Source organism: Gobius niger, assembly GCF_951799975.1.
Source record: "Gobius niger genome assembly, chromosome: 5".
NCBI classification, from domain to species: Eukaryota; Metazoa; Chordata; class Actinopteri; order Gobiiformes; family Gobiidae; genus Gobius; species Gobius niger.
In genome coordinates, this window is record NC_136856.1 from 2,678,201 (window position 1) to 2,702,028 (window position 23,828).

At 41.2% G+C, this 23,828-nt stretch overlaps 2 protein-coding genes across 3 annotated transcripts in view; one reads left to right on the top strand and one right to left on the bottom strand.

The window, feature by feature from the left end:
* Nucleotides 1–1,347: 1,347 nt before the first annotated feature.
* Nucleotides 1,348–17,461, bottom strand: ptcd3 (pentatricopeptide repeat domain 3). The gene is made up of 23 exons (XM_079556221.1): nucleotides 17,363–17,461; nucleotides 15,235–15,287; nucleotides 15,012–15,051; nucleotides 14,874–14,919; nucleotides 14,711–14,779; nucleotides 14,532–14,636; nucleotides 14,337–14,460; nucleotides 13,029–13,132; nucleotides 12,786–12,950; nucleotides 11,066–11,126; nucleotides 10,908–10,990; nucleotides 10,684–10,828; nucleotides 8,750–8,800; nucleotides 8,598–8,687; nucleotides 8,498–8,526; nucleotides 8,307–8,413; nucleotides 6,927–7,005; nucleotides 5,033–5,123; nucleotides 4,750–4,835; nucleotides 4,533–4,678; nucleotides 1,787–1,828; nucleotides 1,549–1,707; nucleotides 1,348–1,469 (listed from the first exon to the last, which is right to left on the bottom strand). The coding sequence occupies exons 1-23, from the start codon at nucleotides 17,449–17,451 to the stop codon at nucleotides 1,424–1,426; spliced, it is 2,010 nt and encodes a 669-aa protein (XP_079412347.1). The 5' UTR covers nucleotides 17,452–17,461; the 3' UTR covers nucleotides 1,348–1,423.
* A 218-nt stretch (nucleotides 17,462–17,679) lies between these two features.
* polr1a (RNA polymerase I subunit A) overlaps nucleotides 17,680–23,828 on the top strand; it is a 60,016-nt gene continuing 53,867 nt past the window's right edge. For both annotated transcript variants that reach the window (XM_079556164.1, XM_079556165.1), the window contains exons 1-8: nucleotides 17,680–17,847; nucleotides 19,734–19,842; nucleotides 19,904–19,999; nucleotides 21,223–21,372; nucleotides 22,689–22,793; nucleotides 22,879–22,964; nucleotides 23,075–23,157; nucleotides 23,230–23,310. In XM_079556164.1, the coding sequence (XP_079412290.1) occupies nucleotides 17,771–17,847; nucleotides 19,734–19,842; nucleotides 19,904–19,999; nucleotides 21,223–21,372; nucleotides 22,689–22,793; nucleotides 22,879–22,964; nucleotides 23,075–23,157; nucleotides 23,230–23,310 (787 nt within the window). In that variant the 5' untranslated portion in view covers nucleotides 17,680–17,770. The remainder of the gene's footprint in view (nucleotides 17,848–19,733; nucleotides 19,843–19,903; nucleotides 20,000–21,222; nucleotides 21,373–22,688; nucleotides 22,794–22,878; nucleotides 22,965–23,074; nucleotides 23,158–23,229; nucleotides 23,311–23,828) is intronic.

Below are 23,828 nucleotides of genomic sequence, written 5' to 3' on the forward strand. Positions count from 1 at the left end.
CCAGCGCGGCCTCTGATTGGTGGAGAGGGACAGGTACATGTGGTAGACACACCTGAGCAGTGAAGCCACGAACAACACACACATTTCTCCCTTTTACACGTCCGGTGCAGGTCCAGACAACTAACCCTGAGTGATGGTGAGGGTGAACAGGACGAGGAGCCTGAGAACAATGTGTAAAGAATGTTATTGTCCACAAAGTAATGGGTATTAGATTCATAGATATGAGAAGTGGAATAAAAACTATGTTTGCATGTTGGGTACAACACTGCAAAATCATCCTTAAAGGGGGAGGTTTTATGCAAAATGGACTTTTTCAAGCTTTCCATCATGTAATTATGTCATTCCCTCATTAAAAACATGGCTGAAGTGTTGTCTTGGCACATTCACGTATTTCTGAGTAATCTGTAAAAACTCTGATGGCGGCCATTTTAGGGATAGGTTTGCCTGAGTCCTCCTAGGAACGCCCCCACCTCCTGGAGACGCCTCCGAGCTTTCTTCACCAGCCGAGTAACCAACCACTGCTCCTCAGCAGAACCCCCTCCCCACTGATGCCACAGACAGCGTGTGGAGGGGGCGTGTCGGAAAGGGTCAGAGGTTCTTAAAGAGACAGAGGCCTATTTCAAGACATTCACTACAGCCATTTTGAGAGAGACATTTTATACAAGGCAGTTATTCTAATTGACTGCATTTACAGACCAACAGAAGGTTTGTCATCATTGTAGTGTGATATAGACTGGTGCTATGGGATTGAAAAAAGCAGAATACCCCCTCTTTAAGAGATTAATTACCCGGTAAAGTAATGTCATTTTAATTTAGTTTTAGTTTATTTGAGCCATTCCAGGTTCCATGTTATTACACAAAAAGACACAATAATGCCCAAAATGGAATAGGCTGAAGCAAACAATGCCTATTTATGCCAACTTATTTACAAACTCATACCAACTCATTATTATATAGTTCAATATGTAGATACACAACCACAATCAAACAATTTACCGAGCTACCTTTGTTTCAGAAATGTATATCGATTGAAATGCATTCATCCAAATGAAATTATCAGGAAAGCTCAGTGAGATTCAGACTCGCAGACATGGGGGAAATCGAAAACGCAACAAAGAAATCCCAGGAGTGGAACCCAGGACCTTCCTGACCAACACTAATGTGGCAGTGCCATTTCATCTGGAAATGGATCAACATTTGTTCCAAGCCATAAACCCAAGACTTAATTCATCTCACAGGGGAGAAATGTATATCACATCACAGAATATGTAGTAAATGGCAAAACATTGGGTCATTTATCAAAATATATTGAAATAAAATGGCTCCAAAGGCTTGAAAATAAAGAGATGGTGCCCTCTAGTGGTTGTTCTTGTCAACAGTTTATTCCACATATGAATACATTTAGAAAGAGTTCTTTGACTTCTCATTGGGACTGCTCTGCTGCCGACTCCAGCTCAGACAAAATGGATCTGAAAAAGAGACAAAGATGAACTCAGAAATGCCACAGCATGGAAGGAACTGCGGCTCCAGCTTCATCCGAGTCCTCACCGGTGTTCCTCGCTGAGGCTGAGCTCCTTCACGGCCCTCTCCGCGAGTCTGGGGGTGCAGGACAGACAGAACGCGGCCGAGGTCTGGACCAGCTCCACGGCTCTGTCCGAGGAACCGGAGCTGATGCACCAGCTCAGCAGCTCCTCCATCAACTCCGCCCTGGACAAACCAAGCAGGAACATCAGCAAATATGAAACAAGGCAGGAGCCCAAATATCTTCAGACAAATCAAAACTCACGTGGGGACTCGGTTCTTAGACTTGAAGACTTGGAGCATCTCCCTGAAACAAAAACAAGGTCACTTTTTCTACTTTTTACGGCTGTGATTAGATTTCGACGGGGTTTAAAGATTCTGTCCAGGTTTGTTAACATTTGAGACAGAAATATGAACTGATAAACAATTTAACACAGAATCACATGGGTTCTAAAACATGTTTGCAGGTCTGTACTTTTACACAGGAGCCCCGATATTTCATCAATTAAGTAAGTGTAGCTGGGGGCGCACCAATTTTATTTAAAAGCGCCTTTCAGAACACCCAAGAACACTGTAAAATGGACACATTACAAATATTAAAAACAAGAGCAGCAAAATAAAACAGAGTACAAATGATTGAGAAGGTGAGCGCGTAGCTAGCTGGTGTAGGACTGTCTGAACAGGTGAGTTTTGAGTCTGGATTTGAAGAGTGGCAGAGAGTCTATGGTCCGGAGGTCGGAGGGGAGAGAGTTCCAGAGTTGCTGAAGGCTCTGTGCCCCATGGTGACGAGTTTGGCCGGTGGGACGGAGAGTTTGAGCGGAGAGTGCAGGGGCAGGAGGTCAGATATGTTCGGAGGGGCCAGGTTATGAAGTGCTTTGAATGTGATGAGGAGCATTTTGAAGTCGATTCTTTGTTTCATGGGGAGCCAGTGGAGTTGTTGTAGGACGGGGGTGACGTGATGAGAGCTGGGGGGTCCGTGTGATGATTCGAGCTGCAGAGTTTTGGAGGAGCTGCAGTTTCTGAAGGAAAGAGCGAACAGAAGTGAGTTGCAGTGATCGATGCGGGAGGTGACGAGGCTGTGGACGAGGATGGCGGTGGTGGAGCGGAGACCGAGTGATGTTATTGATGTGAGACTGGAAGGAGAGTGCGCTGTCGAGGATGACACTCAGACTCTTAACCTGAGGGGAGGGAAGGACAGATGAGTTGTTGAAGGGAATAGGAAAACTGTTAGACTTGGAGAGAGTGGAGGAGGTGCCTACGAGAAGGACTTCTGTTTTGGAGCTGTTCTGTATCGGATATCAGAGCAGATCCAGGAAAAGCAAGTAAGTAAGTGCTTTGTTTGTGCTTATACAAGTGTACAACGAAACAGTGTTCAGGTGTTAGTCCTGAGCCGCTGCCACTGTTCGTCAGCCTGACCCGCATGACCTTGGAGGACGGAGAAACTGTAGCTGCCCTCTGTCTCCTCTGAAACGCTGCAGCGCCTCCTGGGTTTGTCCTCGTTTCAGAGCGTGGTGTCCTGCACTGGTCAGCTCCACCTCCTTCCTCTTCCTCCTGCGCAGCTCCCTCCGCCCCACAAGTCTTTCACCATCTTCTGGGAAGAGCTTCATCCGTTTTATTCTCCAGTGAACGTCCGCTTGCCAGAACAATAGAAGGCATGTGTGGTTTCCCTGTGAGTCTCGCCCTGATACCTCCTTTGTCCCCTGCTTGTTTCCTGTAGCTCCTCTTGTGACGCCTCCTCTGTGCTGCAGGTGTGGGGGCTCTCGTGCCTCTTCAATGTCTCAGAAGAACACATGTAGGTCTCAGATGGGTTTAGCTCATACATTTCTGTTTGCTTTCCTCAGGACCAGTACGGACTCTCTGCAGCAAAGAAATCCACCGAACTTCACAAAAACACGAACCAAAGTACCCAGAAAACAATGTGCAACCCAGAAACTACAAATGCAGTTCACAGAAAAACACAAAAAGCTGTACCGAGAGAGAGGGAGGGTGCTTCATGTTTACACGGCATGACGGCAAAAATAAATAAATACTGGATCTGGAATTGGTTCCACATAAACAGAAAACACATCTTTCACCCACTTGATCTAAGGGAATATGTACTATGGAAGTACTTTTAACAGGCTGACATCACAGCGTCATGTTTTGGAATATCATTCAACTGCTTTTGGGCACCGTTATAAAAAAGAAACTGGACCTCACTTCAAATGTGCGGACAGAAAATACCTTAACCTCTTAACTCCCACCTGAACGGAACCCATTTTATCCAGTTTGGCTTTACCCTAATCAAAAAGCTTCTTCGGGAAAAAGCGCCAAAACAGCTACAAAATATGAAAAGAAAACAAGGATGTGAACGCAACCAAAAAGTGACACAAATTCAACAAAAATGTGACAAAAATTCAACAAAAATGTGACAAAAATTTAACAAAAATGTGACAAAAAATCATCAAAAAATGGGACAAAAATTCAACAAAAATGGGACAAAAATTCAACAAAAATGTGACAAAAATTCAACAAAAATGTGACAAAAATTCAACAAAAAATGTGACAAAAATTCAACAAAAATGTGACAAAAATTCATCAAAAATTAATAAAAAATGTGACAAAAATTCATCAAAAATGTGACAAAAATTCAACAAAAATGTGACAAAAATTCTACCAAAAAGTAGCAAAAATTCAACAAAAATGTGACAAAAATTCAACAAAAATGCGACAAAAACTCAACAAAAATGTGACCAAAATTGAAAAAATAAAAACATAAAAAAGGTGACTTAACACAGCAACAACGCGAGGAAAAAGATCAGTTTTGTGGGTCTTAGCTTTCAAATGAGACATTACACAGGCCTATATAAAAGCCGAAGAGGACAGAATGCATTTGGTTTAGGCGGGCGGTAAGAGGTTAAACTCTGAGATTGTTCTGGTTTGGCCCAGTGACCTGCCTTTGGCCCACAGCCCCAGTCCATAAACCAGGATCACTAAAGGGACCAGCAGGTTTCCCACAGTGGTCCTCGTACCAGGCGTGTTTTCGCGTGTGGTCCGCCCTCAGGAGCAGAGTGGTGACGTGGCTCAGAGCTGCCGAGCTCCACTGCATGTTCCTCCCTCTGTCGCCCTCAGGCAGAGCCTTCACCTGCAGAGCGACGTCGGCGAAGCTCCGCTGCACCTGCGGATGGACCGGGGGTTTTAACGGGGGGCGGGGCTTCACTGAGCTCGCATAGGGTGGAACGCACTGACCTCTGGGCCGTGTTTGTCCCGGGACATGAGGCCGAGCAGCTCCTCCACCAGGTCCATCTTGTTGTCGTGGCCCAAACTGCGGATATCTGAAAACACATATGTTTAATCCCCCGCCATTTATCAAGACAGGAATGTGCAAACTGGAAAATAGCATCTAGCTGTTTTAGGACCTGAATCTGACATGGAAATAAGACAAAGACGTGCTCCTTGTTTTGCTCATCAGCTTCTAAAATGATCCTCCAAGTGTTTTTCTATTGTTGAAGTGCAGAGGCAGTTTTCTAACCTTTCCAGATGGCCGGTAACATGTCCAGCCGATTGTCCGTGTCTAGAGCCTGGAGCAGGTCCTTGAGGCCCTGAGCGTTCGGGTAATACAGCTGAAAAACAACACAGGAAAATAAGTGATAATCATTTGAAAACAAACAAAAACCCAAAGAGATTCTTTGTCGACATGTTGAGAAGTTGATGTTAGACAAACTAGGATTTCACTGGCCATAATTCTATAATGATTTGTTATCAACATCTTATTTTTATATTTATTACCGCTTAACCTATTACCACCCGCCAAAATCAAATGCATTCCCTCCTCTCCGCCATTGTCGTCACTTTTTATTTCCCTTATGTGTCTTTGTCACTTTTTTACTACTTTTTTGCTGCTCTTTTGTCACCTTTTTGCTGAATTTTTGTCATTTTTTTTGCTGGATTTTTGTCCTTTTTTTTTTGCTGGATTCTTGTCATTTTTCTGCTGGATTTTTGTCATTTTTTAATTGGATTTTTGTAACTTTTTTGCTGTATTTTTGTCCCTTTTTGTTGGATTTTTGTCTTTTTTTTTGCTGTATTTTTATCCCTTTTTGTTGGATTTTTGTCTTTTTTTGCTGTATTTTTATCCCTTTTTGTTGGATTTTTGTCTTTTTTCTGACAAATGACAAAAAATTTGACAAAAATTGGACAAAAAAATGACAAAAAATTGTGTGACAAAAATTAGTTGAATACCCAACAAAAAATGATGGGAAAAAAATCTGATGACTTGAGGAAAAAGATCCTCTCGGTTCAGGCGGGAGTTAAAGGAATAGGCCACCGTTCTTACATACTGAGATATGTTCTTACCTGAGCTTTGACGAGTTCTTTAGGACCTGTCTGATCTTCCCCCGTGCCTTCAGTCACGTAAACACAGCACAGACGGCGTTAGCATTTAGCCTCTCCCTCTCTCCTCTATAGCTCCAAAACAGGTCAAGATAGAAGCTACCAAGCTCTTCCACGTTTTCCCTTTTTAAAGATGGTTACGTGAAGTGTTCCACTACAAAGTATAGTGTAAACAATGTGGATTTTCTAAGTGGATAAAAGGGGGAACTATATTGTAAGGCGTAATAATACCAGGAGTAGTTTGAAATCCGCGCAGTAATCTTCACTTTACTGTGCGGATGCCAAATTACTGCTGGTATTATTACGCCTTACAATATAGTTCCCCCTTTTATCCGCTTAGAAAATCCACATTGTTTCATTTTGTGTATTTATACTTTGTAGTGGAACACTTCACGTAACCATATTTAAATAGGGAAAACGTGGAAGAGCTTGGTAGCTTCTATCTTGACCTGTTTTGGAGCTATAGAGGAGAGAGGGAGAGGCTAAATGCTAACACCGTCTGCGCTGTGTTTACGTGACTGAAGGCACAGGTGAAGATCAGACAGGTCCTAAAGAACTCGTCAAAGCTAAGGTAAGAACATATCTCAGTATGGAAAAACGGGGCACTACATTGTACGGCGCAATAACACCCGAGGAGCACTTTGACGTCCGCACAGTAAAGCCGACGTGCTCCTAAGGTGTTATTACGCCTCACAATTAGAATCCGCTTAGAAAAATCAACGTTTAATTTTGTGTAACTACTCACGTAACTGTATGTAAGTAGGGGAAACGTGGAAGAGCTTCACCCCCGGAGGAGAGGATAAATGCTAACAACATCTTTGGTCTGACTGAGCGCACTCGTAAAGACCAGACAGGTACGTATCAACTCGTCTAAGCTCAGGTAAGAACATATGATGCCTATAAACAGGTGTGCAGAGGCGCATCGCTCTACTGCTTTAATGGTACATTGAAAAATAGACTTTCGTGACTTCAAAAGAACCAAATAATTCTAATGATTATTATGACTATATAATGATGTCGTCCTAATGATTACTGACCGCTGGTATGAGCTTCCTGTACCACTTCAGCACCACATCCACGTTCTCCATCATGCACAGGAGGTTAAAGAAGCGCCCGCTGGAATCAAATCACACAACAATGACTTTTCGAATCTTAAAGACCTTAACCCCTTAACTCCCACCTGAACCGAGCACATTTTCTCCAGCTTTACCCCAATCCAAAAGCTTCTGGAAAAAAGGTGTGAAAATAGCAACAGAACTGAGACGAAAACAATGATGAAGATGTGGCAAAAGAAGACAAAAAATGAAAAAAAAAAAGATAGAAAGTGACGAAAAATGTGACAAAAAAAGACAAAAAATGACGAAAAAAGACAAAAAAATGACAAAAAAAACCGACAAAAAAGTGACGAAAAATGTGACAAAAAGACAAAAAAACGACAAAAAAGTGACGAAAAAAGTGACAAAAAAAGACAAAAAATGACAAAAAAAGACAAAAAAACGACAAAAAAGTGACGAAAAAAGTGACAAAAAAGACAAAAAATGACCAAAAAAAACGACAAAAAAGTGACGAAAAATGTGACAAAAAAAGACAAAAAATGTGACAAAAAAAGACAAAAAAGTGACAAAAAATGTGACAAAAAAGACAAAAAATGACAAAAAAAACGACAAAAAAGTGACGAAAAATGTGACAAAAAAAGACAAAAAAACGACAAAAAAGTGACAAAAAATGTGACAAAAAAAGACAAAAAATGACCAAAAAAGACAAAAAAACGACAAAAAAGTGACGAAAAAAGTGACAAAAAAGACAAAAAATGACCAAAAAAAACGACAAAAAAGTGACGAAAAATGTGACAAAAAAAGACAAAAAATGTGACAAAAAAAGACAAAAAAGTGACAAAAAATGTGACAAAAAAGACAAAAAATGACAAAAAAACCGACAAAAAAGTGACGAAAAATGTGACAAAAAAAGACAAAAAAACGACAAAAAAGTGACAAAAAATGTGACAAAAAAAACGACAAAAAAGTGACGAAAAAAGTGACAAAAAAGACAAAAAAACGACAAAAAAGTGACTAAAAATGTGACAAAAAAGACAAAAAATGACAAAAAAAAACGACAAAAAAGTGACGAAAAATGTGACAAAAAAAGACAAAAAATGTGACAAAAAAATGACAAAAAATGAAAAAAAAAAGGCAAAAAATGTGACAAAAATGTGACAAAAATGAGTTGAATACCCCCCCCAAAAAAGCTGGAAAAAAATCTGATTACGTGAAGGAAAAGATCCATTTAGATGAGTTTTGTAGATCTTAGCTTTCAAATGAGGCGTTACACTGGCCTACAGGATTTGGGTAAAGCTGAACTGGAGAAAATGCTCTCGGTTCAGGCCGGAGTTAAGATGTTAAAGAATGATCTAGACTTACTAGTAAATGCTCTGTTGATATGGATCTCCCAGCAGCCTCCAGTTTTCCCCAAACTCGGTCAGAGCGTGGACTTTATACCCCAGCTCCAGCTCTTTATTGTCCAAACACTGCACTCAAACAAACACAAATGACCAAGTGTTCTACGATAGATGTATAAGTAAATAAATAAATAAATAAATACTGTGACTCACGACTCTCATGGCAGAGCAAAAGAAAAAGACTGAAAAACAAAAAAAAACAGATGAAAACACTGCATACTCATAGGGTTGTGTTGGAGTTTTGATTTTGTACCGTCATTGGGGTCTTGGCAGCTGAATCTGGTTCCCTCGATGTCGGACATCAGCTCTTGTAAAACGTCGACGTTGCTTATGTCAGACGAGCCTGAAAAGTGGTACGTTTTTAGTGATTTGTTCTACAGAAGGGTAAGAGTGTTTTGTTTTTACCTGGTCTGTAGAAGGCAGCGAGGACGTGGTCATAGGAGGCCAGACTGGGAGCTACAACAGAAGAAGAACATCCAGCTTCTCATCACTCTGTTTGAAATAAACCCGTCTTTCACAAATGGTTAAGGTGTACTTTCTGTCAGGAGCTAAAAACAAAACACATGCTGTGGATCGTTTGAAAGCTGAGACTCTAGACTCTCCGTAGGTGAAAACAGTTTAATTCTACGAATCTCGGTTCCTGAGAAATCTAAACTGAGCTAGTGTTGATCAAAATCACAGATTTTTTTTCTAGAAATGGAGATAGAGGGGGTTTTATGAAACACTCCTTTCTGATTTCCTCCTCTCTCCTCTCTGGACGGACACTAAGGTTATGTGAAGAGGCAAATGCCTAAATATAATCGTTTCAAGTCAATTTTCAACAACAACATTGTTGACACGTTTTGAAACACGCGTGTTCTCGATCTCTTTTTACGGCGTGTGCATTTAAACAGCCTGGTTCTGGATGGACTATTTGAAATGTGCTGTTTTTATTATCGTTATAGGAATGTTGTTGATCTCGTCTTGTTATGGCCATTTATGACCTTATGTTGGTATATGTTATGCTGCACCTTCATGGTATTGGTTTGGGTGTGTAAGGGTGGAGCCTTGTACCTTAAAACCAGGTGGACTAGGTTGCTGGCTGATTGCGTGTGGAAGCTGTCCAGGGGCTAGAGGCCAAACAGTTTTTTTGACCGTGTGATACAACCATATTAAAGACCCATAACTTCATCCGTAAGTTTGGACATTGAATTTATTCAGTTCATTTTGGACACATGAGTCAAGCTTAAGCCATGCCCGGACAGCTATAGTGGCAAGCTGTGGATTTAAACTGCCACTACACGTCTGAACTGTTGGGAATGACACACGGTGACTGTTTGTGAAGTGGTTTGCTACAAATGATTTGCTCTTTGGGATCAAGAAAGTTTTCTGAATCTCAATTACAGTCCGTTAATTGCACTTGCTCTGGCACCAATGTTGTTTTCGTCAACGAAGACGATAACGCTATCTTTTTGTTGACGCCTCTTTTTTTAATGACGATAACGTAACCAAGACGAGACAAAAATGGGAGAAAGTTTTTGGTCAGATCGTTTGTGCGCGGAGTGAGAGAACACACGGTAAGCGTGACCCGGAGCGGCGCCGTGCTGCTCATGATGCACCGGCGCCTCTTTCGCTCTCTCTCTCCCCGTGGCGTGCGGTCACTGCTCGCGTACATCCTCCTCGGAGCGTCTGACGTCCAGGTCACAGGGACTTTAATGTTTCTCAGGACAGTTTTCAACACCGTGGTGTATGAACGCAGAGAGCACGTTGAGGTCGGCTACGTATGTGCAGACAGCGCTGTTGGTAAAAAATAAATAAATCTAGAAGCGATGATCAGAGGACGAGGAGAGCGGGCGCTTTTGGAAAAAGTCCTGTTCACAGTCGGCCGACCACTTCTGCCAGTGCCTATCGTGGTGTCATCTGTTTGTCAAAAGCTATAGAAAGCCTATAGATAGATATTAACTTATTGAAATTAATTATAACTTCTTACAATGAAACCGACGAAAACGTGACAAAAACCTTTTTAATTTTCGTCTGACTAAAACGTGATTAAAACGATAACATTTCGAAATGACTAAAATGTGACTAAACCTAAAAGCATTTTTGTCCAAAAGACTAAGACTAAAACTAAATGGGCCAAAAACAACACTGCCGGGCACACTCCTGCTCGGCCCCCTGGCGAGTGCAAAGGTTTGCCCATACCTGACCTCAAGCATGGCCGCGTATTGCCTCCCATTAGCTTACATCTGGTCTACTTGTATGGCAGGATGTAACTGCTGCTAAAGGAAGATCATCATCACATCGTCACATCGTCACATCGTCACATCATCACATCATCACATCCCTCTGCCTGAGCTCACCGATCCCCAGCGCCTTCATCTCATTGAGCGTCTGCAGACTGTAGGTTTTGGACAGGTATCCGCAGCGCCTCAGGGCCTTGAGCACGGAGTTAAACGTCTGGAGCGTCGGCTGCACTTTCTGCTGGTTCATCTGGACCAGCAGCTCCTGGAGAAAAGAGACAAGCCGTTATTGCACTTTCAACAAAACCAGAAAGAACATCACATCTGTTCAAAGCAGATCCTACAGTGATGAGGTCCCATTTCTCGCTGTATTTCTCTTGGATGTCCGGAGCCGCGGAGATCAGGGCGTTGAACATGTGGACGTCACCTGAGCACAGAGACAGCAGCAGGTTCAGTCGCAGATTCGCTAAAAGGTGATGCATTTCGGTTTTACACGACTGACCTGTGAGTCTGTTGTTGAGGAGATCCGTGTAAAAACTGAAGGCCCTGCTGTACGCTCCGTGCTGAAGAAAAACAATTTATAATGATTGATCTGTGCAGTCACAACAATGGGCTGGGGAAGGGAGAGTTAAAACAAAAGCTAATATTTCCAAAGTATTGCTCAACATGTCAAAAGGATTATTAACATTTAACATTTTTGTTTTTCCACACAATCTTGAGTATAGAAACTAGCCTTACTCATTGGATTCTGTTCGAGCAGGTGAACAGCAGGAGGGACTATGGCCTTGGTAATTTCCCCAATTTCAAAGCACTTTAACCTGTTACTTAGTCTTCCAGATCTTACACACAGGCTGTAAGCTCTCCGGTCAGTACACATTGAGATTTGGATATGCATAATTGGAGAGAAAATAATTCTAACCCTAAACCTAACCCTAAGATCACGTTCATTATTGTTTTGAAAAAGAAATCGCGATACTAGACTTATATGTTTGCACCGTTGTGGAGGATTGCTGAGGATGAATTTCCTTAACTATGAACATTTTATAAAATTAATCTATAAATGACAACCGCTCCCCTGATGTTCTCAGAAGCTCCACCACACGAGGAGCTGCCAATGCGGACGTGAAAAAGCCCCTTTACTGTTTATTTGGTGGAAGAAAATGGATGGATGGTTTATTTGGTGCATGTTATTGAACACGTCACCCGGATTGTAGCCTTGGGTTGATTAGCATCCGCCCCCTCGCACTCTCAAACACCCTCATTCATTCTGACTTATTGTACACAGTGATGGGGAGTAACTAAATACAAGTATTTAGAATACTCATTTTGAGTAACTGTATTCTGGCACAGTTACTTTCATTTGGGAGTATTCAGAATACAGTTACTTTCCAAATATGAAGGGAATACATCCCAGAATCAATCATTACATTTTAGCTCCATATTGCACATCTATCCACTTTCTTCCCCTTGTCCGTTGCCGGATCGTGGAAGCAGATGTTGGAGCTGCCCAAATCACATGGCACCAGCACCTTATGGCGCCCCCTGCAGGTGGTGGGTCCACAGAAGGACGGACTCACGGGTCTCTCATAAGGAGCTTCTGAACCGCTCGTTGTCTGACCTGTCACCTATAGGACCTGTTTGCCCTGGTAGACCCTACCAGGGGCACGAAGCAACCGGCAACAGAGCTCCAGAACCATTCAAGCTCAAACCCTCCACCACCTTAAGGTGGTCGTTCCAGGAGGGGATTTTGCACATCATTATTAAAAAATTACTTTTAATGTTAACCTATTTTTCCGTAACACGTGTCACATGATGCTGTATCTGCTGCTCCATTGGCCAAGAGAGGTAAAGAGTTCCTCATTAATGTTCATTTTTGTAATTATACGCCATATTTATACATAAATATAATGGCAATCAAAGTGAAAGTATTCTAAAAGTATTCTAGAATACAGTACTCAGTATTCAGTAACTAAATACAATTGGAAAGGATTCTCCCCAACACTTGTGTACATGTTTTAGTGGTGAGGGGAAACCGGTGTCAGATGAAAATAAAAATCATCACTTTTGCCAAATTTACAGGAAAGTGGTTAAACGGAGGAAACACCCCGGGCGCCTCAGTCTGGAGGGCAGAGCGATGTTGTTCTTCAGTCTTTGCTTCACTCTTGCGTCTCACTCTCAATGACCTTCACAGCTAAACAACAAATCCCGCCCTCGAGGCTCACCTTGACCATTCCCCTGATGAGGGCGGAGTAGCAGCGCGTGTCTTGTTCCGGTAACAGGTTGAAGATTCGCTCGGCGTTGTTGTTCTCTTTCCAAGAGGTTTCGACGAGCTCATTGGCTCTTTGGAACCTGCCGCGGCGCTTCTTTTTCTCCTCCACCACCGCCGCCTCCTCCTGCAGGCGGACACCGGCCGGTCAGTTACGGAGCAAATAAAGGCAGTGTTTTCTGGTGATTCTGTCTCTCACCGCGTCGTCTTGCTCCGGCGCTCCGTCCTCCACTGGATCTCGATCGCAGTAAAAACTGATCAGGTCCAAAAGGTCGTGGGTCGTTTCCATAGAGACCGTCACGCCTGAGAAAAAGACGATTTCAAGTTATATTCGGCGATTTACCAGTGTTTAAACTCTTAACCCCCACCTGAACCGGACACATTTACTCCAATGTGGCTCTTCCCAAATCTAGAAGCTTCTTGAAAAAAAACATCAAAATAACAACAAAAAGCACGACAAAAGAGTGATGAAAAAAACAATAAAAAAAACATAAAAGGGCAACAAAACGGTGGCGACAAAAAAGTTGCTGTGAGTTTTCTTGGCTTTAAATGAGGCCTACAGGCTGTAAACTCCAGTCAGGAAGCTTTTAGATTTGGGAAAAAAATATGGTCCTTATGGTGGGGAGATGACATTGCTGTAACACCACCCCCTGGTGGCCAGGGGGACTTCAAAACATCCCAAGAACGGCTTAAGTCTGGCTCCAAAGAGTTTTTCTTTTTCTAAAAATTGCTATGACCCATGTGACCACGCTCATCCCGACATTTGGATGCATTTTCAGAGCATTGACTGGCTCCAGAGCCTGTCAATCAAGCTCTGGAGCTCTGCGGAGGCTCCGCCCACTCCTGGAGTGCAGGGCTTCCTGCCTTTGTGTAGGAGGAGACCATTAAGGTTAAGGCCATTAAGGTTCACACAGGACTCGGGAACCTTTTCAATGAATGGGGCCGAATGGGACCCACTCATCTTTATTATATTATATCTATGAGCACTACTCAACAAAACTAGAGGTTGCCTGACATATTGGGCCGATATTTGGAGATATTTTGCAATACCAGCTATTGGCCGATCCAGCGCCAATAAAAGCCGATATCTCTGAGTAAATGGTAAATGGTCTCAACTTATAAAGCGCTTTTCCACCTACATTAGGCACTCAAAGCGCTTTACAGCAAGGATCCACTCACCCATTCATACTCTCATTCACACACCAGTGTGCACAGACACTGCAGGCAAGGAGGGTGAAGTGTCTTGCCCAAGGACACAACGACAGTGTGCACCTGCAGGATTCGAACTGCCTCTACTCTCTGTGCCACCATCGCCTCAATAGTGATATATATAATAGTGACTTCTTTGCATTGGAAAGAGCGTAGCAGGAGTTTAAAACCAGTCCCTCCCACAACAGAGAAACATCGTGATGAAAACTGGTTTGCAACAAGTTTTACTAAACCTCACTCAATATGGACATTCTGCAGGTCACTCTGAAGCACAGAGCATTGTTCCCTTGTCTCTCACCGCTCTGCAGCAGCTGGTCGAACATGTCCACAGCCTCCGTGACCCTCCTCAGACTCAGCCTCTCCTTCAGAGCCGCTTCACTCACCTCCTCCAGCGTCGCAGACACCGACTCCGGCATCAGGCACTGCACAGACGAGCTCGAACAATCAGCGAAGGACAAACAACAGAAACGAGCCGGGCTTTCCTGACGCTCACCGGTATGTGCGGCTCTGCAAAGTCTGTGGTGAAGAATTTGGGGTTGCTGTTGATGAAATATTTCGCCGCGGCTCGACCGGACTCCTGAGAGAGCGAGAACAGCGTCTGTGGAGAGAAAAACAGAAGATCCAACACGCTGAAGAGTAAAGACAGGAAACGGGAAATGGCTTTGGACGCACAAAGTCAGAGGACGTCCATGGAGAAAGGTAGGGGTCATCCTGGAACTGGTATTGATACGCAGTGGGGTCCTGTTTCAGACACGAGAAATCAAAATGAAGTATTCAACTAAAAACAGTGATGGAGAACAAATATTACTGTACATGGAAAAGACTTTAAACTCACCCTGTTCACAGTCGAAGCCAGAGCCTCTAAAACAGCCACTTTGCTCCTATTGGGTTAAAAGTATTTTGTGAAGAATGTTAAAAAGAGGAAGAACAGAATCGTGAAGTAATAGATGTTTATTATAGTCTGGGCTTTTACCATGTTTTCTTTCTGGGCACGACGATGCTCTCTGTAGATTCTGTAACACAATAAAGTCAGAAAACGTTTTGCAGCTGGAAAAGGCAAACCTAAACCTAAAGTCATCAGTATTATTCGCCTGAGCCCCAGCAGGTAAAGATCTGGGCCCTCTTGCATTCTGAGATGCCCCCCAGGTTGGGAATCACAATTTGTCAAAAGAATTATATTTGTTTGTTTTACTGACCTGTTGTTGCCTCAGCAGTTTGCTGATGGAGGACGGAGGTCCAGTGGAAACCTCTGAAGGAGAGAAAAAGAATCCTTAAAGTGACAGTCTTTAAGTTTAAATGTTTTACAAATGTAATAGATTGAATATAATTGATCCCCTGGGGCTCCTATTTGATGTAATGCAGGGGTCCTCAAACTACGGCCTGCGAGATGATTCAATCCGGCCCCTGACTTGTAGAGCACATATATATAAAAAGTAAGTCTCCAGCCCATTCCTGTGCGGAGTTATTTTTTTACTAAATAACCAGTATACTCATTCCAGCCGCTAGGGGGCAACTTAAATAAATAAAAACGAATTCCACACGTGTCCAGCAGAGGGCACTAATAATGACTACAGTTTGAGAAACTTGTGACACAGGCTCGTAAAGCACAATAAAACAAAAATCAATGGAATACCTGTGGTATTTCAAATTAAAACAAAGTGTGAAGACTTGATTACTATTATTTAACCACTACAGCGAAACAAACATGTTTCTGGAATCAAGTGCCAGGCGAGTAATCTCTACTTCACAATGAGGCCTTTTGCTCTGGGTCAGACAATTATAGCTGACCCGGCCCGGCCCCCCATCACCGTCAGGAACGATAATGTGGTGTAACAGTAAAATTATTGTATTCCACTTGATACTGGTGTTAATCGTGGGGCAGCGCCCTCTAGTGGCGGCAAACTCTATAAATAGTGGGGGCGACGTGAGCTCGGCACCATTCTGTCAATGCGCAGCCGAGGTAAGGCCACGATCGTTGGGGTGTCTGTTTAAGTTTTATTTCTACATTTAATTATCATTTGTATGAATGTCGTATGATAGTAGAATTATTAAGGACATGTTTTAGTTATATAATTTCTACATTTTTATTTGATTATTTGTTAAACCACCACTAACGGTTTATAACGTGTACCCCCCCCACTAGCTGCTATGAGTGTTGGTGTTCCAGGTTCAAGGCTGACCAGCCGTTTTTGTCTGTTGCACAGGTACATTTATTTATTTTTACATTTATTGTATTTATTTTACCATTCTGTCAATGCGCAGCCGAGCTGCTATGAGTGTTGGTGTCCCAGGTTCAAGGCTGACCAGCCGTTTTTGTCTGTTGCACAGATAAAGAACCCTTGTAAAACAACCCCGTCTCCTGACCGTTACTAAATAACACAACGCAGAGTCATCCACGTTACAGTGGCCCCCAGAGAATAAGAGTTTAAAGACCCCTGATGTAATGCAAGTAGTACTAAATAATTATATTTTTCTAAAGCTCCTCCTTTTGCTGATTTTGGAAGTTTAGCAGAATCCCCGGGCCATCACTTTGACCAATGAGACGAGCTTTCCTGCGAAATGGCCTGTCAGGTCCAATCAGAGCGAGGGGGGCGGGACTTCAATGTTTACTTGTTAAATCTGTCTCTCTCTGAAATCTTACAGACTGTCACTTTAACGGAAGACATAATCCACGTTTCACACTCTGTGTTCATCTAATCTACCTGACCTGAGGGTCATGACTGAAACGATGAGATGCCTGGTCTAAATAAGTTACTGTGCTCAATATATCGTATCAGCAATATATCATTACGGAGTGACAATAGCTTACACGTATCGTATCGATGCACCTGAATCGTGATCGTGACACACAAATATGTTTTTCTAACCATTGACTTTATTCATAACGTATCACAACATGCACTCGAACTAATGCAATGAAAGGCTTAAATTTCACGTGGAGTTTATAAAATGTTTGCTTTAAATCTGGTAATGATTGGACTCTCTGACGACATACTTGAATCGTGATACACATCATGAACTCTGTCAAATCTGAAATGCACAATAATAATTTGGCAAAATGGTCTGGGTTATAATATTATCTCTGACAAAAGGGGGAAAACATGGATTTAAAATAAACACAAACTGGCACACATGTACACATTTCGATATATAAATAAATACAAACATCCTTTGCTCCAACAAAATGCAACACTTCGTGAATGACCTCGTCCTGTCAAAGAGATGCTAGCCGCAAATTTGTTCCAAGATCTATTTAAAAAATACCAACCACAACTTCACAATTCACACAAACACTCCTTAAGCAGCACGTTTAACCTCTCTTACCTGCGAAACCACAATTTGTCGATGTTATTTAACAGGAATTGACCATTTTTCTGTAAGCAATGCCCTACGTGCCTCCCGGGCGCCGCCATGTTGTTACGAAGGCGGAAGATTCCAACTGAAAGTACGAAAAATAATAAATATTTTTGTTTTCACTGCGCACCGCGTCCAATAAATTAACAAACGTTTCCCCCAACCCTTAGTATTATGTTTACATTTTTTCATTGGTTCAAAATGCTACTTTAGTCAATAAACAGTGTTATTTAAATGCATTTCCTCCCCCCTCTCTTTAGCGCTACAGTGGTACGGTCCCGCACGTGGAGCTGAGGGAGCCTGGCGGAGACGCGTGGGTCCCGGATAAAGTTATGAATTCAGGGAAATAAAGCAATAAAAGCGAGATATTTCGCCGCGATGTTGTTCGCCAAGGAGACACCGTGGCGTCGCCTGGAGGGCATGTCGTTTGGGTTGTTTTCTGCGGAGGAAATAAGGTGAGAATTGGCCAAAACGGCGTCAAAACAACACGAGTGCTGGGGCTAGCTAAACATGTTCTATGACCACATGTGTTTCTCTGTTGACAAAATGCGAAGAACAAGTTGACAATACGTTGAAATATCTTGGTAAGATGTTAAAACAGATTAAAATGGACCTTCTTTATTAGGTGTTAAGCTAAGACACGTGAATGCAAACAGCGTTCAGAGACATTAGCAGATCATATTGCATGAACTGGTTACACACTGTACATTTGTTGTCATAAAGGTTTAGAAGTTTTAAAATATTATTCCTCCTAAAGAACCCTTTTCCTGCCGCCCCTGATAACTGCAAATCAACTTTACACAGGTCTGTCACGATAACACGTTTGAAGTTCGATGTATTGAGGCAGGAAAGTATCGTGATAAACGATATTATTGACTCGAACGATACTAGTTACTGTCAAATCTTGGGCTTAAAAATGACAGTAAAGCCTTCGTTCTACAAGTGCATAATCATATCCTTAAACTCACACAAGCTGCAATGACCATGAAATGTAATGTCACTGATTTTGTTTCAGTAAAAAATCAAAGGGAATGCTAATAAATGTACAGACGATAAATATCGGGCCCTAAAATGTATCGTTTATCGCTATATATTGAACGATATGTCATTATAGTAATGATCGTGACAGCCCTACCTTTTAGGGCTGGGATAAAATGTCGGTTTGGACTTGGATCGCAATACCTTGTGCTGCAATACCAAGTAGTTGAAAGTATCGCAATACTTTCAATACTTGTGTTTGGAGGCATTTTTATCATAAACTCCTTTGTTTTCCAGTAACAGAACTTTGTTACATTTTGTGTTGATGCACTTTTCAATCTTAACAATTAATATCAAATAATAATTCACATGAAGTCTCTTTATAAATGTGTAATGGTAGTAGGGCTGGGACAATCCCCTTTTGTCACGATCCGATACGTATCACGATACTCGGGCCGATCCGATACGCATCTCGATTCAATAAGTAATTATGATAAGTAAGTAATATGTTTATCTTAAAATGTGTAAAAAGACAACAGTCATGTCGCCAAAGTTTAGAAACCAAATGCCATTTTCAGTTTATCCTAAAGAAAAAAGGGTTTGATGTTAAATAAACTTTCTGCACACCTGCATAAAATGTAATTATTGTATTTGGAAACAGGAGAGTTAACAAACCATGTTGAATCAAGAAAGGGTCTATATAACAAAAAGCTATATTATGTAAAATCAAAACCTCAAAATACATTATATATTTACTGTACAATTTCTGTGGAAATATGGGGGAATACCTTTGAAACTAATACACAACCTATTTTTTTTTTTTTATTACCAAAGAAAGCAGTTAGAGTGATCAGCCATTTTCTGTGTTGAGCTGGTCATAAAGAGCTTGTTTTGTTTTGCCAGCAACAGCATAGTCCAAAATGTTACCTTTAAAGCTCCAAAACTATTTATACATTAATAAAAATCTACAAGTTCAGTATTATGGAAAAGTATAGATCACTTGAATGAAGATCATTAGAAAAGAAGTTGTGGACGTGTAACATAATTTTGATGGATTGAAGTTCAAGTTCTGTGTTTCCATCGTTGGTATTAGAGTAACTGTATCATGTGCTTCTTTGGTCGTAGTGTTAGAGTTGACTTCAGCCTAAACCCTTTCAGTCAGGCATCATTTAGCACTTACATACTTAAAGTACATGTATTCTTATTGTGTAATGTACAAGATCTTTGAAAATATCATGACAGAAGAAAATTTAACTTTACTATAATTGATTCCATAACTTCATTTGTTTTCCTCGAAATGTTTTTGGTGTCATGTTCTGATCCCCAAAGACCTAATTATTAAAGTTCTATCTCTCTTTTGCAGGAAACTGAGTGTGAAGACCATCACAAACTCCAGATTACTCGATAACGTTGGAAATGTGGCTCTAAACGGCCTCTACGATTTGGCCCTGGGTCCGGCAGACAATAAAGAGGTAAAGGGTTTTGAAATGCCGTCCATATTATAGATTTGTGAATGTGTTGTGCTTGTTTCAGGTGTGTGCGACCTGCTGCCAGGACTTCAACAACTGCCCCGGTCACTTTGGCCACGTGGAGCTGCCTCTGCCGGCCTACAACCCGCTGTTCTTTGACGTAAGCAGCTCATACACACTTAAGAGAAATAAATAATAGATGCAGCAAGTCTCACATGATATAAAATGGGATATTATGAGAATGGATCAGTCAGAAGGAGTTTTATCCGTACAATGAGAAAACGAGGGTCTGACAAAAACATGAACATGAAACAAAAGCCGGCACAAAGTACAGCCTCTTCTCTGAAATGTAAGGTGTAAGATGTAACTTTTTTTCTTTACGTGATTAAATATTCGTGGCATTATTCAGGCACACAGGACTGTCAGGACACTGGCTCCTCTGGCAGAGAAGTTAATTCTTATTGTCGAACAAAAATAACCCCAAATACATTCAGCATTTGTGGAGTTTATGGTCATATATTTTCCAGTAAAAGAGTGAATCACTTGTAGACTTTCAAATCACGGCCTTAAATGTTATTATAAAAGTATTGCATTTCATTACAACTGGCTTGTAATATAAATATTGACATTGCGTGACTATTTTTCACTTTGTCAATGCGAAAAAAATATATAACACATTCATTTGTAGGTTTTGCTGAAAAAGTTGTTCAATTTTCAGCCATTTTTACACAAATTTCTACTTAAGTTTCCTGCTGTTTTGTTTTGGTTGGCATTAAAGCAGTACTAAGTAACTGGTGCCTCTAGAGGCCGTAAGCGCCACTGCAGGTGTCGTAGCAAGTTGCAGTTTTTTTACTCATTAATTGTCCGTGAGAGTAAATCCTACGCTGACAGAAAAGACAAAGGGACAGAGGGATATTGTTCATCCAATTACACACAATGGAGATCATTTTTTTCACTCAGACTTGGCTGCAAATACTGTTTAAGTGACATTAGCCCGCAGTTAGCTTTGCCCGTTAGCCTGTCAGCTTCTTCTTCATGATTCTGTTAGTGTGTATTGGTTCTCAGACCCGGGGGCAGTCAAGTTGCAATTGTGGTTTTCTGTCCAGAGACACCAGGGGGAGATGAAAGATCCTCCAATCATCCCTTTAACACTTGTATCACCCCCAGAGGGACTACGGGAAGGATTTATTTTAGTTCTGCTTTAAAATGCATACAATTTGCTGCTACCTGCATAAAACCTGATAATTATATTGGCCCCTAAAATCACTAATTCCCCACTAAAGCCTCAGAAACACTGACTTCCTCCTCCACAGGGACATCACAGATACTTCATGTGTTTTGTTTGAATCACATTCATTTAAACTCCTGTTTTCCGCCTTTCAGAAACTGTTCTTGCTGATCCGCGGCTCGTGTGTGTCCTGTCATTTACTGTCGTGTCCTCGGGCGGCGATTCACCTCCTCATCAAACAGCTGCAGCTCCTGGACCACGGAGCTCTGCAGGAGGTCCACCAGCTCGAACAAGTCCTCTCACAGGTGCACTTTAAACAGACACCTTCCATTGTCTTTTCTTTTATGTTAACCTCTTAACTCCCACCTGAACCGATCCCATTTTCTCCAGTTTGGCTTTACCCTAATCAAAAAGCTTCTTGGGGAAAAACACCAAAACAGCCACAAAAAATGAGAAGAAAACAAGGATGTAAATGCAACAAAAAAATGACAAAAATTCAACAAAATGTGACAAAAATTCAATAAAAATGTGACAAGAATTCAATAAAAATATGACAAAAATTAAATAAAAATGTGACAAAAATTAAATAAAAATGTGACAAAAAATAATTAAAAATGTGACAAAAAATAATTAAAAATGTGACAAGAATTCAATAAAAATATGACAAATTCAATAAAAATATGACAAAAATGTGACAAAAATTAAATAAAAATGTGACAAAAATTCAATAAAAATGTGACAAAAATTCAATAAAAATGTGACAAAAATTAATTAAAAATGTGACAAAAATTTAACAAAAATGTGACAAAAATTCAATAAAAATGTGACAAAAATTCAACAAAAATGTGACAATCATGATCAATCATCATGCGTCTGCACGTAGCCATGGCCAATCGTATCATCGTATGAGATGACGTATGACGTACCCGCTGTAAACTTTTGAGCTAAATTATTTAGAACAAGGTCTAAAGCTTGATCGAAAAATACCAGCGTGTCTGCTGCTGTCATGTTGGATCCGTAAATAAACTTTTTTTATTTTTTATCCGTAAATAAACTACAAGCTTCCGTATATCGAATAGCGCGTCATCGTCTTGCCGTCCCTCCTCGTTCTGTGATTGGTTCCCAAATCCACCGGAAAATTTCGGCCATGGTCCCCAGGCTGTTGTGCAGTTCGAAATAATTCGAGCGCACACAGCAGCCTGGAGTTAGCCAGGTTATAAAAATATGACATAAATTCAACAAAAATGTGACAAAAATTCAACAAAAATGTGACACAAATTAAATAAAAATGTGACAAAAATTAAATAAAAATATGACAAAAAACTCAACCAAAAAGTGACAAAAAAATTCAACAAAAATGTGACAAAAAAAAAGAAACATACAAAAGGTGACACAACACAGCAACAACGCGAGGAAAAAGATCAGTTTTGTGGGTCTTAGCTTTCAAATGAGGTGTTACACAGGCCTATATAATAGCCAAAGAGGACAGAATGCATTTGCATTAGGCGGGTGGTAAGAGGTTAAACCCAAAAACGACCGAACCCTGGAGAGACTGCAAACCTTAAATGTATCTAATCATTGTGTTGCCCCAGTGAGCTCTAACTTAACTTTTGTGCTGCAGTATTTGGACACGAACCCCAAAGCCTCCGGTGACGACATCGAAAAGGCTTTAAAAGAATTCTCCGACCGAGTTATCAACAGCCAGCACCGAACCAACACCAAACCAGTCAGTGACGAATATACAGCATTTAAATCAAATATATGTAGCACTTATTCTCCCAGAGCAGCCCTGACCCTCACTTTGTTTTCAGATCAAACACATCGTTCACCAGAAAAACACTTTGATAAACGACTTCTGGAAAAACCACATGAAAAGCAGGACCTGTCCGCACTGCAGGTAAAACCAGATATAATCATGTTTTAATAATGTCTTATATAACGTATAGTTTAGGCATTTCTTTGTGATGATGAGTGTGATTTATATAAATGTCAACTCTTTCTTCGAAGGTGTGGTAAATTTTCCATACGCCGTGAACACAACAGTAAACTCATCATTAACCTGCCCTCAGCCGTGGCCCAGAGCAAGAACGGTAAAACAAAACATCAGCTCACGTTTGTGGAGCAAATTCTTCATATTCTCCTTGTGTGTGTTTTTGTCTAAGATGATTTAATGGCCGGAAAGAGGTCGTACATGACGGCGAGTACGGCCCGGGAACACGTCAAGCTGCTGTGGGAGAAGGAAGGTAATGCTCCAGATCTTCTAAATATATCTGTAAACAGAACATCTGATTAGAAATAAAAGTTTTAAACATCACAGGATCAGAAGTATCAGTTCAGGTGCATCTGTTTCCACTGATCGTCATTGAGATGTTTCTACAGCTCTCCTCGAGTCCACCTGTGCTGATTACATGGATTGGACTTGGAGAGGTAGAGGCCGAGTAGGCTTATAACAACACCACTCCCAAGTAAACAATGAAATAAGAATCACAGTAACTTCAACCCACGCCAAGTCACTACATAATCAAAACACCAAGTCAAATACAAAGTGTTAAATATACAACACTCATACGATCATTTCCTTTGAGTCTTTGCTCTGTCCTCAGCGCAAATACTCATTCATTTATGTTTGTTTTAGTTTGTTTTGGTTATGTCATACTTCAAAAGGAACAGGCTTCGTTTTTTACAGACTGAGATATGTTCTTACCTGAGCTTAGACGAGTTCATGTGTACCTGCGCGTGTCCTCAGTCACGTAAACACAGA